This window comes from Acomys minous (assembly GCF_964271855.1).
Source record: "Acomys minous genome assembly, chromosome: 11".
NCBI classification, from domain to species: domain Eukaryota; kingdom Metazoa; phylum Chordata; class Mammalia; order Rodentia; family Muridae; genus Acomys; species Acomys minous.
Window position 1 is genome coordinate 105,192,868 of NC_140492.1, and position 15,672 is coordinate 105,208,539.

At 42.7% G+C, this 15,672-nt stretch overlaps 1 protein-coding gene across 5 annotated transcripts in view; it reads right to left on the minus strand.

Moving 5' to 3' along the window:
- Positions 1-306: 306 nt before the first annotated feature.
- IPO11 (importin 11) overlaps positions 307-15,672 on the minus strand; it is a 165,747-nt gene continuing 150,381 nt past the window's right edge. For all 5 annotated transcript variants that reach the window (XM_084801016.1, XM_084801019.1, XM_084801015.1 and 2 more), the window contains one exon: positions 307-1,639. In XM_084801016.1, coding sequence (XP_084657142.1) covers positions 1,475-1,639 — 165 coding nt within the window. In that variant the 3' untranslated portion in view covers positions 307-1,474. The remainder of the gene's footprint in view (positions 1,640-15,672) is intronic.

The window sequence follows — 15,672 nt, forward strand, 5'->3', positions numbered from 1 at the left end:
ACCTACTTCCACAAGGCCATACCTCCTAATAGTGCCACTCCCTAAGGCCAAGTATTCAAACACATGAATCTATAAGGTCCATACCTATTCAAACCACTACAATGGCAAAGAAACATCACTGTCAAGAAATACTTGGTCTTTAAATAAAGATTTGAAACCCGAGGTACTGGAACCTTCTATGGGTGGAGAACTGGGACTATAGTGTAAAAGGAACTTTCTTTATTATCCAACCCAGCAGTTTTAACAAACTGTTATGTTTTTGTTGCAGAGGGTAGGCGGCAAGAAAAACAGACAATGAGCCAAAGGTGAGGTATCTTTGGAAAATTTAATTGGACCATATTTTCTTTCTGTGCTGAAAACATCATATATCTGTAGACATTATGGGTTCCATAGCTTACAAAGGGGCAGTGGTTCTCCCACAGTTACATACTGTACCCAAATCTATAGAAAGATAAGACATCTCCAATCTTGCTTTTGAGTATTTCCTAAAAGATGCTCTAAAGGTTCCTCACAATGGCAAGTAATGCAAAGTAAGGCGTCAGACCTCTCCCTCGCACGTTCTGTGCAATGGAGGGACAAAAAGGAAGACTAGTTATGTCAGTGCTAGTACCCGGGGGATTGCTGCTGGGTCCTCTGAGGTGCTGGCACACCTCTGCACTGAGGAACCTGAGATGGGTAAATACTGAGCAGCCTGTCACAGCCAAGCATGACCGTCACAGCAGAAGGGGACTTGGAGTTCTCTGGTTTCTCCTGGTGCTTATAGGGCTCCTGGCCTTCGAATGTAGCAAAGGGACCAGGGCCAGAGCGTGACCAGAGGTCTCCCACTTGGCACTACAGTACGGCAGGTTCACTTCAGTGGGCTTTACGATGTACGCACTCAAAGTAAAGCTAAAAGTGCCTTTACCAGTTCCTGTATCAGATTACAAGAATGAAAATACAAGCCTTTGATTGCTCTGTCAGATAAAAACAGCTCCCTTGTGAGATACTCCCTTGTCAGATGCTTGCTTGGTGTACAAATTAATTGTATCGTTGTACAGCACACTCATTTCTCAGACCTATTTCATTGGCTGAAAAAAATCAAGATAAGGCAACCAAATTTAAGTAATTTGGGTTGCAGAAAAGCATCTGGAACATTAACCTTCATCCCCTCAAGTGTTAAAGAGCTCATGATAAAAGGTAACCAATGAGCCTCTCCTCTTAACAGGAAACAATGCAGCTACTGTCGATAAATGCACCTCTAGTAAACACAGGGCCCCTCATAAATACAAAATTAAATTCTTTTGAGGAATAGTTTTCTGACGTTAATATTTGGGATTTATACTTATTCTTTATATTTTATAGTAAAAAATTTATGGTCTTGGTTTCTTTATATTCACACACAAATGACTTCATTTCAGCAGGCTCTCATGTACAGATGGCAGCTGGGGTTACTCATCTTATCTCAGATGGGTTGACAGCCACATGACATGTGCTCTCAGAATCCTTGCAAAAACTCCTGCAGCTGGGTGACAATCTCGGTGTCCACTGTTTCCATGAGGGACTGGAAGCCTTGCTCCCCCAAGATCTCCTGCTGGGCCTTGAGCTTCTCGTAGATGAACTGCTGCAGTGACACTGTGTGCACAGGGTCTTTCAGGGCCAGCTGTGGGACAGAGAAGGCAGACAGTGTCAGAGGAGACAGACCAGCACCTCCTGAGTGCGCCTCACTGTGCTTCTGTAGTCTCTCTACAGGAACAAAACCTCTAAAATTCTAAAAGGCTCCTGCTGACAGTTTTCTGGGGTCCTCTGAATATAAGTTGCTCTGATGTGCCCAGTTTCTCAAGATCTGGGGGTCCACTATTCAAAGTGCTAGAATGTTGCAGAACGCACCTAAAAGAGCACACTGGAGTACCAACGCGGCTGCGCAGTCTCTTAAGGACGACCAGAGAGTCCGCTGCAGCAGCCTGCCATGCCCTCAGGGAGCAAGGAGTCACTACTTGCCCCGGCACACACAGCAACATCATGAATTTTAGGTTGGGGAGGGATCAAAATTTGTTCTTCCCCTAGTTCCATTACTGTACTTAGAAAATGAAAGTAGAATTAAAATTTTAGTGTGTTTCATGCCTGTGGAGTACGTGTACACACACACACACACACATATACACACAACACATTAATATTATTCTTCATCTTCGTATTATCACAAAATTCTTTGTGAAGACAAGTTGAGAATTCTAACTTACGTTTTATTCTTCAAGTGACCACTGTGTAGTTTCGACAGTGTTGTCTGTACCTTTGCCGACTGCTCCCCCACAAGCACTGTTTTGTGTCCCTGTGAAGCAGCCTTGGTTTATGCTTCAGCGTCTTGCCTTTGTTGAGAGCAGGCCTCAGACAGCCACAGGTAGCCTCACGCCAGATGCTGCAGCTCAAGTCTGCCTTCAACGCCTGCTCTCACCTCTACGCACTGGCACTGTGGGCATGTGCCACTATGCTCAGAACTTCATCTTGTGTTTTTTGTTTGTTTGTTTGTTTTGTTTTTTTTTTTAGGATATTCATTCCCATCCATTTTAAAGAACCACTAGGGCACAGAAAATTGTATGACTCCTGGTACATACTATCAGCTTATTTTCCCTATGGTTTGTACCAATATAAGAGATTTAACAGTGTTCTAGTTGCTAAAAATCTGGTGGCACTGATATTATTTAAATGATTTATAATCAAACACAGTATTAGTCTAAGCTGAGTATTTATGTCACCATTAGTGACTCTGGCTATCTGCACGACTTTCAATGAAGTGCATGAGTGCCTTTGCCCAATGTAGCTGATTCCAGCTGTGTTTGAGTCATATAATAGGTGTGAAGACACAACTGAGAAAAAGGATCTAAGCAAAATGAAACTTAAATTATGCCCCACATAGTACCAAAGCAGAGTATATAACAAATGCAAGATAAAGACAATGTCAATACTCATTTCCCTGTAAGAGAGCTAGGAGGCAGGGCCGTGAGGACACCACAGCCTCACCCATGAGCTGAAGACATCACTCTACAACATGCACAGAAGCTGAAGGTAACACTGAAAACCATTTGCTATTTGGGGGTTGGAGTGATGGCTCAGGGATATGAGAACTTGTTGCTCTTGTAAAAGATCCCTATTTGGTTCCCAGAACCAACATGGCAGCTCACAACGACATGAAATTCCAGTTCCACCAGGTACACTGGTGTACACACATGAGGGAACCAGGCCTGCCTGTCTTGCCGTTGCATGTCCTGTTTTTAGTAGCGTCTGTGCTTATGATGGTTAGCTAGTCATGCTTACTGCTCTGAGAACGCACCCCTCCCTTCCTTGGGACTTTCCCTCGTGTGCGCAATCACCTCTTGAGGGATTTCACCTGCGAGTGACATTCCTGCTTTGCTGCCTATATAAAGGCTCTTTGGACACTGAATAAAAACCACCGCCACCACTGCTGCTGCTCTCTTAGCACAAAGGACCCGCTGCTTTTGTGTGTGTGTGTGTGTGTGTGTGTGTGTGTGTGTGTGTGTGTGTGTGAGAAATCAGCAGTCCCTCACCCTTGACTCGGTACCGCGGTGGCGCAGGACATACATCAAAGCTTAGGATCAGGGCTAACAAGACAGCTCAGTGGACAGAAGCACTTCATCCGCCCCTCCACAATACAATAATAAATACAAAATTTAGAAAGCTAGGATTCACATAGGAGAAAGAACATGTGATGTTTGTCTTTCTGGTTCTTATTTACCTTACTTAATAGAATAATTTCCAGTTCCATTCATTTTCTTGCAAATTTCATTTTATGGCTGAATAAGGTTCCATTGTGTATATTCACCACATTTTTATTATCATTCACCAGCAGACAGACATCTAGGCTGTTTCCATTTCCTTGCTATTGTAAATAGGTCAATAAACATGGATGCATAAGGACTTCTGTGGTAGGATTTGGAGTCCTTTGAGCGTGACAAAGGCAGAATGCCTACTAGGTTTATTAAGTGGTACGGTGTTGAAAAAAATAGCTTTCTAATGTAATTATCAAATTCTGTATCTGCAGATGGAAAACTATATAGCAAAGGTAGATGTGACGACATTTTCCCTTCCAGACTAATTCCCTCCTACCAATTCTTACTAAGTACAATTAAAAAAAAAAAAACTCTAGGCATTATATAGAAAACAAATATAAGATGCCTCAAAGAGATGGAAAGAGGGTAGCACACAAGAAAGTCCTAACTGGAACAGGATGTGGATTCTGTGACTTTGTTTATGCCTCAGATGGTGCACGATCAGTGCTCAGGAACTCAGCAACCTGGAAACATCAAACAGCACAGAGAACACCACCAGCTTGTTTGAACCAAAGGATCAAGGTGAGACAAAAAACACATGAACAGGAATCAACCGGCTGACCAACAAGACAGAAAAAATTGTGGTTTTACCCCGTGCATGCTGGTTACATTGAGGAATCAACCCATTCAACCCAACATTGGAGTGAGGGAAGAAGGCCACAGACAAAGCAGGGAGTGTTTCCCCTCATACTCAGGAAGGGTTCAGTCTGGGCAAACAGGAGAACTTGGCATTTAACGCCCACCTGGCAGTAGTGATGTAGCATCTCTTTCTTAACCAGAGAAATGTTAGAAGTCAGCTAAAATATCAGTGTGCAGACTCAGCATCATACCTCCTGATAAGGTCTTCCATGTTTAAGCTAAGTTGGTAGCATGCTTGCCTACAACATACAAAGCTCTAAGTGGCACACAACTGTAATTCCAGTACTCAGGAGACAAGAGACTGTGAAGGTCACGGTCACCCTCAGAGACATGTCTAGGATTTAGAAAGGAATGAGCTAGAAAGCACGTCTCAAAAACAGTAAAAAGGCTGAAGGGATGGCTCAGGAGGTAAGAGTCCTTGCTGTGTAAGCATGAGGACATGAGTTCAAATCCCCAGGTCTCATGGAAAAATCAGGACAGGCTGAGCACCTGCGATCCAGTGCAAGAGGTGGGAGGGAGGAGACAGAGAATGGAGGATCAGTGCCAGGCTCAGTAAGACCCCATCTCAAGGGAAGAATGGGCAAAGTAATAGAGCAGCAGAGGTGATACTTCCCTCTGGTCTCTAAGCACACATGGACAGGTCACCCCATCCCATGCATAGGTGAACAGACATGATACACACACATACGCAATATACAAAATAAATAAATGAATGTCTTAAATGCCCACATTTTAGTAGAAAAGAATTTGAAAGAACAAGAATGAATTACACAGCAAATGCTCTAATGGTTGAGTGGCCAACTTAGTCCCTGTCAGATACTCTGAACAACGACTTTATTCTTACTATTTCTTGAGAATGAAATGCACAAACTTACTATTTGGTCTATATTAGGAACATTCTCTCTAAACAAAGATGTCTGCTAACTACAGACCCGGCTAACAAACTTGCAGCGTCTCTCTTCCACACTTTTTAACAATTTTTAAGAATCAGCGTATTGCTATGACGGCACTGATTGCGCGCGCGCACGTGTGTGTGTTCACGTGAGTACAGGTGAGCATGTACACATGGAGGCCAGAAGCTGTGCTGGGTGTCTTTTTCTCTGTGTGTCTCATGCTACTGGCAGAAACAGGGTCTCTCTCTCACTGAACCAGGGCTCACCATTCCAGCCAGACTGGCCTGTCGATGGGCTCCAAGGACCCACTTGTCTCCGTCCCCCCAGCAGGGAACTTACAAACGCACATGCTGATAAAAGCTGCCTTTCGTGTGGTTGCTGGACCCACATGCAGGTCTGCATGCTTGTGCAGCTAACAGTCTGCCCACTGAGGCATTTCATTCTTGATAAAGGTTTTCTACCTTCGCATACAGCCAGTGACCTCTTCTGAACTGTACAGTTACAGTACTGCATTGAACTGTACCCCACCTCAATACATTTGTTGAAGTTCTATCCCTAATGCATGTCACTATTTTCAGATAACAGCCTTAATAGGGATGATTAGGTTAAATGTGGCAGAAGGTCACACCTCCTAACCCAATATAATATATGGTGCCTTCATAGAGAGTCACTGGGAATGCTGACTACAGAGAAAAGGCCACACGAGGACATCAGGAGAAAGCCACTGGCAGGCAAAGGAGAGGCCTCAGGATGGAGTCTGCTCATACCTTCACCTTGGTCATGCAGGCTGCACAACCCTGAAAATAAGCCTTGCTGTTTAAGCTGCTGGTCTGTGTTACTGTGCAGTGGGCTGGGCAAACTCACACATGCAAAGCTAAGTTCAATTGTCAGCACTGCACTTTCATAACAGAAAGGGGAAATTAGGTGGGCCATGGTGGTGCATTGTCAACACCAGCACTCAAGAGGCAACGAGCCTGGGAGTGCAAGGAGGGGGAGCCTGAACCACACACAAGACTGTCTCGATCAATGCCAGCACGACTCTCTTTCCTTAGGCACAGAGACGGAGGGGAGAGCAACCTGTCATACCCAATCGGAAGGCAGCATGGAGACTTGACTGATGATCTGACATTAATGTGAAGGGAAAAAAATCTTAAAAGGACTAAAACTAAATGCCATTAGAGGCATTTGAGATTGAATTCTTCAAAAGCATTAAGGGAATAAAATACAGTTTAATTGAAATATGGAGTTATGTTGATTTCTTAGTTTTTATCTTTTATTATTATTTATTTTATTTTTATTATACTTTTTTATTAATTTATTCATATTACATCTCAATTGATATCCCATCCTTTGTGTCCTCTCATTTCTCCCACTTTCACCCTATTCCCCTCCTCTATGTCTGTGATTGAGGGGGACCTCCTCCCCTCTATATGATCATAGGTATAAAGTCTCTTGTTGATAGTTTTTATAAATGCACAGTATATATTTGAGAAAAAGAAACATAAAAATGTTAACAAAGTATAGGCACTGAAGAGCTGTCCCCACTCAATCTGCTGTGGAATAGCAAGGATGAGGGAGAGACGTCCCCGACCTCATGGCAGACAGGTGAACTGGTTCCACCCCTCACCTAGCAGCACAGCAGAGCCAGCCTGGAGGACAGCTGAGGCATAGGGTGAGGTAGCTCCAGCCTGCTGGAGAGAGCTGGCAGGCTGCACAACTCAGCCACCTCCCAGGCCCATATCCAGGGCTTTGAGTTGGCGCACCCCAAAATCTATTCCATCTATGCTCTGCTGGAAGATGTAAAAGGACTGCAGATCCATGCAGGATCCCCACGACACGGACAACAACAGGATATCCCAGACGAGTCCCCATGAGGATCCCGTATTGATAGTGCAGTGCAAGCCAGCAGCCTTGAAACACAGCAGTCAATGACTCACTGCAATGAGCATTTGTACGATGTGTGGACAAAAGGTTGTACAATGAGATGAGTTTTTTCTTTGTTATTTTATCCTATCTTATTTTCTTCTGGGGGGAAGGTTGCAAGGGCAGAGGGTGGGTATGAAGAGATGGAGATGAGTGGGATTAGGGTACATGATGTGAATTTCACAAAGAACCAATAAAAAGTTTTTTAAAAGAAGAAGAAATGTTAACATCAAGGGAAACTGGGTAAGGGGCACATGAAAATTCTGTATGGTTTTTGCTACTTTATTGTAAATCTAAAATCATTCCAAAATACGAACATTTTACACAGCAGATTCAAAAATCAGCAGAGTATATTTCTGTGGTACAAAGACAAGTAACAGCCTCATCTGCATATGCAAGTGGCAATTATACTGTTTGTAAGTAGCTAACTTAGAGGTAAGAACACTGATGCCTCAAGCTCCCTGTGACACTCAAGGTTGCCTCTTCGCAGGCTGACAGCAGCCGAACAGGAATATGGGTTTCCAAATCCCTGCTTGTCTCCCTCCACCATTTCCACAAGCTGAAGCCCTACTCCTACTGACCCATGTGAAAACCGAGGAAACAGTACATTAGAATAGTTAGGACGAAGTGGCTAGGGTGTCTGGAGGAGCCTTGTGGTAATTCATAGAAAAGGTAATTAACCAGAGTTCTTGACTCTAGATAAATGAAGTTTTAATAGCCTGACTCAATCCAACACTCCATTCACTGGATTTTAATGTGCAAGTAGCTTTGCACTGCCTGGCTTTAAAGATGTTATTTAAGGACAGTGGGTTTGGTTGAACCACGTACGGCTCCTTCCATTGGTAAGGATGGCCTTTGGTAATAAAAATGCTTTGGCCTTTTCAAAGTTCAGCCTTCAGGGGCAGTCCACAGCTTAGCTGCCGCAGAGCTACTCACCAGGATGTGTTTCCGTTAAAGACTGCTGCTCCTTGAAATAAAGTTTTTCATTATGTTTCCTGTGTAAACCACCAATTTTTCCCAACAGGAATTCAAGGAAATGGAATCTTCCACATTCTTGAAGTCAAGAAAGACACATTATGTGACTAGTTACTTTTTAACCCTTCACATACTCTTTGATACTTTTTCAGAAATTAATTACTGTAAGATTATTTTAGAAGAGAAAAAGGTTTTCTACCCTAGAGAAATACTCAGCATCTTAGAAGAAGAATGTGCTTTCCATGGTAAGGCCAAAGTCTGGCTTGGTGCTAAAATCATCGACTCCCTTCCTCAGCTGGGTTCCCTCGTCTCCTCCTGATCAAGGGAAACCCCAGATCCTCTAAGGAGTGTCACATAGCCTTCAGGGAGATTACAGGCCCAACCCTTTGCTGATACCACACCATTCAGTGTGCACCTGGGGAGTCCTGGAAACACCCTCCATGCCAATGAGATGTCTTGGTACCTTAACTTTCAACCAATGACCTTTTCCCATACCTCTAGCTGTACCTGGAGTTAGCCACACCCCCATGCCCACAAGATAATTATGTACTGTGTTTCCCTTCTTATGACAGGACTGTGCTGCTGCATGTAAATGAAGTATCCCTGGGACTCCCAGACCCAACGAATCAAACACATTCATCCCCAAAACCCCTCCCACTGCTACAAAAAAATGTGAATACAACACTTTTGAGAATTAAAATCCCAAGTGAATTAATCAAATATTGATATCCGACTGTTTATTCATTAGAATTTTTCAAAGTAGACAACAGACCCTCTTGATGGTTGGTCTGTCAATTTTCTTGGAATCTTCTGGTTTAAATGAAAAGTTCAATGACTTACCAACTTCAGTCCCTCTTATCCAATACTTAAACCTGTGTCACCTGGGAGCTCTCACCCTAACACCTAGACTAGGAATGCCATGAGACTGCTAGCTCATCATCAGGCACCCTTCCTTTCCACAGACACACCATCTACCCAGCTGGAACGTGAGCAGAAGACTCCAGCCACCACTGAGGCCCACTCCTTAGCCAGCCGTACTATGCTCCTCCCCTCAGTTTTCCAGCTAGATCAACATCACGTTCAAGCCGAGGGCTTCTGCTGCCTGGAGTACTTCTGCAGGCCATCTCCACACCTAATGCCACAGGCCATGTCTTCTTATCTCTAAGACTTTAAAGGCTTCAGAATGTCTTAAAAAAAAATCATCACATTCTTCTTGTTGTGAAATGGGGAGAGACCATGAACACCAAGGGCATCAGAGGACAACCTGCAGGAAATGTGCTGGTTTTCTACTTCCATTCTTGGGGACGCCAACCCTATGATTTTATCATTACATCCATCCTGCTTGTTCCCTGACTACAGTGACTATTGTGTCTACTTCATTGGTAGTTTTAAAAAGAAAAACAATTCTATCTATGCACCTGTTTCAGCATTTTTCTGCCTCTGGACTCCTTTTTAAAAAGTACTGATGTCTTTACTTACTTTCATTTTCTTTCTTTTTAATCTTTTTCTTTTTACATATACATTCTATTATTACACATATATACAATAAACCGCCTATAGCAAGAAGAGCCACGAAACAATCAAGACTTACATAAATGTTACATTCATAGTGTTTTGGCTATTTGTACTTGTCAGTCTTGAAGAAAACATCTTTCTTATCTTGGTATGTCTAAAATTCTGAATGTAAATAATTATCTATCATATCTCATCTTTATCAACTTACAACATCTATCTAGACCGAAAAACATCTTAACCCCTAAACAACTACTGGTCTTCAACCCCATGAGAGACTGAGGCTAACTTTTGTTTCACATTCTGAAGTAGGTTTTGGACTCATTTATCTCCATTCTTTTTTGATATACATGACTACAGGCGATGAGTAACTGAGCTGTGCCCACATGCTTTCATGCCTCATTGGTTTATGTCATCTGGCTCAAAACTGCAAGCTGACCTTCAAATTAAAGTTTACAACTTTATGGAGTACGATCAACCCTTTCTCAACATTTAGTTTCTAGCTTTAGTTCACTGCTGTCAGACAATATAACCTATACTATTTCTACTTTGCAAAATTAGAGGTTTTTATCACAGCCTGGTTTTGGAACATGGTTTAGGAACATGTGTATTGTCTTGAATGAGGTTTTGTTGTTTGTTTGTTTTTTAAATAAAGCCATTAAATTACATTTATTGATCACATTCTTCTGCTCTCTCACCATGAAACTGTGTACTCCTCCTGGGTGCAGCTCCACACCTGAGCAACAAACTCAGCAGCTGTGGGAACCACAGTCTAAAGCATCAGTTCATTGAGAAAAATGTGAGAACAAAGTGATTTCATAAAAGGAGAGGAAGGAAAATGGGATAAAGTTCACCTCAAAATGCTGTTAGAATCACGGAAGTATTTTTAGGATTGTATAAAAACATGCTGCCTTTTTAAGACGGTTCCTTATGTTTAAAAAGGCATTTTTGTTTTTACAAGAGTTTCACTGTGTAGCCCAGGCTGGCTCCTCCTGCTTCAAGCTACAAGCACCTTTACTATGAGTCATTTTAGCAACAAATTCCAGACAACTTCCAGCAACAGATTAGATGGAATGCCATCTCTCTATATTGAAGAAGCAATTTCATGTTAAATAAACTAATTAAATAACGGCGAGTAAATAAATTATTAACTTAGCTAATTACTATTCATTTACCATTCTTTCATAGTGTTTTAGCTAATTAATTTATAAGCTAAATTAATAATGGAAAATATTCTCTGTTGCCACTCAGCTTATTACTTTAGTAGAATGATGGCAATAAAATGGAATAGGCTACTCAGAGGTGTGTGATATGGACTGATGTATGCAATCAGATAACAAGCCTGCCAGGTATTTAATTAGCAATAGCTTTGATTCTTTTCATTCCTCAAAAATATAACTAGTAACCATGTTTGTCAACTCTGTAAGAGAATATACCATAAAGCCAAAGATATGTCACAGCGTACTGGCCCTACAACACAGAAATACCAGGCAGTGCAGAAACAGTGAAGGAAAATTAAGATTTCAACTTTTTTTTGTTGTTTTTTGTTTTTCGAGACAGGGTTTCTCTGTGTAGCCTTGGCTGTCCTGGACTAAGTTTGTAGACCAGGCTGGCCTCGAACTCACAGTGATCTGCCGGCCTCTGCCTCTTGAGTGCTGGGATTAAAGGTGTGCACCACCACCACCTGACTTAGATTTCAATCTTTAACTTAAATGTACCTTTAATTCTCAGACTGTCCCCGCCCCTGTGTTTGAGTGAGAATCTCACTGTGTAGACTAAGCTGGCCTCTACACTAAGATCTTCCTCACGCTCCCAACTGTTGAAGGTACAGGTGTACATCACCATGCCCAGTACAATGTCATGACTCCTGTCTGTAAGCTAAACTCGAACACTACAATAAGAGCCCTTTACAGACAACACCTGCTCCCTTCCAGCTCCTTATGACTCCAATAGCCTCAGAGGCTCCAAGAGGATGAGATCATTTAGCAAGACTCTCAAGTCTCTCCATGAACACATCTTACAGGGCAAGCAACCAGGTGAAGGACTAAAGGGTGCCAGGTGCTATAGACGGCAACTGCTGAATGAGGACCTAGAAAGGCAAGGACGTTTAGCCAGTCAGCGAGCTCCCGGGACTGAACTCAGGTCTGCGAGCTTGCAAGGCAAGTGCTTTCACCAAATGATCAATCATTAATCTATAAAATGCAGAATACGATGGAGGACTGGGGGAGTGAAAGCCTTCCATCTTGGCCATCTGCTGACATAACAAGACTGTTAAGGAATCTGTAATATTTTAGAACCTGAGTTAGCTCAGCGCCTCAGGGAAGAGAATACTAGTTCCACAACTACTTAGCTTGTTTCCCAGAGAGCTCAGAAAGATCCCATATATATTCTGGTTTTTTAAATTAATTTTTAAGTTTTTTCCTTTTTTACATATACATTTATATTATTACACATACACACAATAAACTACCTACAGCAAGAAGAACCACAAAACAATCAGGAATTATAGAAATGTTAATTCATAGAGTTTTGTCTATTTTTGTATACTTATTTTAGCAGCCAGGTGGGACACACCATAAGGCCACAGCAACACGTGGCCAAATGGCAGACTCAAAACAACAGCTTTAAAATGCAAGCTACATAGAAATAACACTACTTAAGCATCTCAAACCGCACACCTCATTATCCTTCATCAGGGCAGTTTCCCTAAACCACAGAGAACTCAGCACACCAAGATTTAATCCGAATTAAAAATGCCCTTGAGATTTAAAACTAGAAATGAGTTTGTGCCAATCTCAGAGTCAATCTTGCTTTGTGTTTAAGGATCAAGTTCATGTGAAGTGAGGCATGGTTTCAGTATCAATTACCAAGCAGTATCTGACCACCGGTACAGCTGACCACCACAGGTTAGTTTCCTACACAAATATCATCACTGCAATCCATGAGCCAATGAAAACGCTTACGATCTGTGAGTTTGAGACCAGCCTGAGATACATTGTGAGTCCCTGGCTCAGAACAAACAGCTTTACATTAAATCTTTAAAAATGGTTGCACTGAGGAGCTGGAACTAAGGCCCCGAACTGCGTGCCAGTATGACGGGGTGGTGTGAGGCGTGACGGGGTGGTGTGATGGAGGGAGAGGAAGAACTGTGTGCCTGTATGACGGGGTGGTGTGATGGAGGAGAGGAAGGAAGAATGGGTCAGCAGAAAAGACAAGAGAAAGTAATTTCCGTGACTGGGGTCTGAAACAACCAAGCTGGATATGTGAACACAAGCAACGGCACTGCCGTGCACTACCTGAGGAGCGCATCTGTCATTAACTGAACGGTGAGGGGGTAGCACCTGTTTGGGATGCAGTGAGATCCTGGAGTTGGAAAATGCCACGAAGGCCTCTCCCTCTATAGTACAGTGTGGCTAAATATAATCTTGACTTTTTTGGTCACCATTTTCCGGCTCTGGTCACAGAAACTAATCAAATATTCTCTAAATGAAGAAAGAAAGAAAAAGAAAACTAGCTGAGTGTGGTAGGCTATACATATTCCCCGGAATTGAGAAGTGGAGGCCATTCTCAGATAGACAGCAAACTCAGGCCTGTCTAGAGTGGGTGAGACCCTCCCTGCTTCAAAAAGGGGGTGGGCAGCGATGTAGAATGGGTAGCTTGCACAGTATACAAGAAGCCCTGGCTTCAATCCCAGCATCCCATAAACTCAGGCATGGTGGTGTGCATGCATGTAATCCGAGCACCTAGGACATAGAGACGGGGGTGGAGTGGTCATTATCAGAGTCATCCTTGGCCACAGTGCAAATTCAAGTTCAGCCTAGACTAAGAGACTCTTTTTTTCTCTTTTGGCTTTTCAAGACAGGGTTTCTCTGTGTAGCCTTGGCTGTCCTGGACTCTCTTTATAGACCAGGCTGGCCTCAAACTCACAGCGATCTGCCTGCCTCTGCCCCCCAAGTGCTGAGATTAAAGGCGTGCCCCACCACCACGGGGTACAAGAGACTCTTAGAAGGAGGAGGAAAGGAAGCAGGGGAGGAAGGGAAATATAAACAAATCTCCTTTTTTTTTTAGAACTGGGAATCAGTTCATTTGGTAAAGTTATTGCCTTGAAAGCAGGAAGCCCTGAGTTTGACCTCTAAAAAGAGAACCTGAAAAAGAAAAAGAAAGAAAAAAGAAAAAGAAAGAAAGAAAACGAAAGAGTGCAGGCACAGATACAAGTGTGCAGTGTGCGTGTGGAGGCCAGAGGACAAGGTCAAGTGTCATCCTCAGAAGCACCTTCCCCTCTTTTGAGACAGGGCCCTTAATTGGTCTGAAGCTCACCCACCATGCTAGACCAGCTGGCTAGCATCCCCAAAGACTGCCCTGTCTGCCTTCCCACACTGGGGTTTCAAGGATGGCACAGGGCTGGCACCTCCACAAGGGTCTGGGGATCAAGCTTGGGTCCTAATGCTTGCGAGGAATGCTTTACCGCCTGGGCCGCTCTCCTAGCCACACAGTCACTTTCCCCAGGAGCTGAGGCTTCGGATCAACTTAAACCACTCAAAAGCTGAGTGAACAGATCCCTTCCAGCTGCTTTTGTTTTCAAGACAGGGATTTACTTACCCTGTTGCTGGCTGACAGACCTGCACCACAGGCCTAGCAAGAATCCCTGCTATTTAAAGGATTCTGACAGCCTGCATTCTAATGTTCTAAACAGAATAAAATTTTATTCATCAAAAATCAAAATCACTTATGACATGCATTTATAACTATGGAAGGATTAAAAACTCCTTAAGACGAATTTATTATTTTAGCTTTTAACAAATCTTTGTAATATTTAGTCCAATAGAAAAAAATCCAAAGCTTCACACCTATTTCTGCATTCAATCTCTTGTCCTGTGTGTTTGGGTTAAATTAAGGAAAAAGAACAAGACAAAAAACCCAACAACAAAAGCATCCACATTCTTAGGCATGTAGTTAAAAATAAAAGCTTAAAAGCATTTGCAGATCATTGCTGTGGTGTTTGAATAGCTATGGCCCCCACAGACCCATGTGTGTGAATGCTTGGCCCATGGGGAGTGGCACTGTTAGGAAGTGTGGCCTTGCAGGAGGAAGTGCGTCACTGTGGGAGTGGCACTGTTAGGAGGTGTGGCCTTGCAGGAGGAAGTGCGTCACTGTGGAGTTAAAATCTACTAGTCTATCTTGCTCTTTCAATGATTTTTTTAAAAAACATGAGTTTACTACTAGTCATTTATAAAATATAGATCCAGTGCTGAAATATTTCACTATCAAAATACTGTAAACTTAATACCACTGCTAGGTACATGTGAAAAACAAGTGAGAAGCTATCAAATTTAGGGGAGAGACAATATGTAAGTTTTCCAAAATTCTAATTATGGTTGATTGTTCAAAATTTTGCATTAAGCAACATAAACTATTCAGTGTTTTCCTTAAGGTGACAGGCTATCCTTTCAAGAATAATATACAACAAACAGCCAAGTCTGAATTACCATATTTACTTATGTCAGCTACTCTTTTGTATTCAAATGGTGCTGCATGGGAAAAGGGGAGAAGGGGCTAATCCGGCTGATCCTGGAGCTCACTGGCTGGCTAGCAAGCCATAGGGAACCTCCTGTGCACTAGGTTTACAAGGCTGGCTTTCTACATCAGCACTAGGAATAGAACGCAGGTCCTCAGTCTTTTGCAGGAAGCACTGCCTAAAACACGCATGCAGGGACAAGAAGGTAGCTCCGTGGCAGAGGAACTGTCTAACAGATGTAAGGCCCTGGGTTCAGTCCTCAAGAAGTGGAGGTGGCATGGGGTGAGATGCAAATTCATTCAATAGAATTTCATTATGTTCAAGCATTAAAAGAGTGATGGAAATCCAAATTCATATTCATGGAACATAGTTGTATGCTTATACCTAAGAA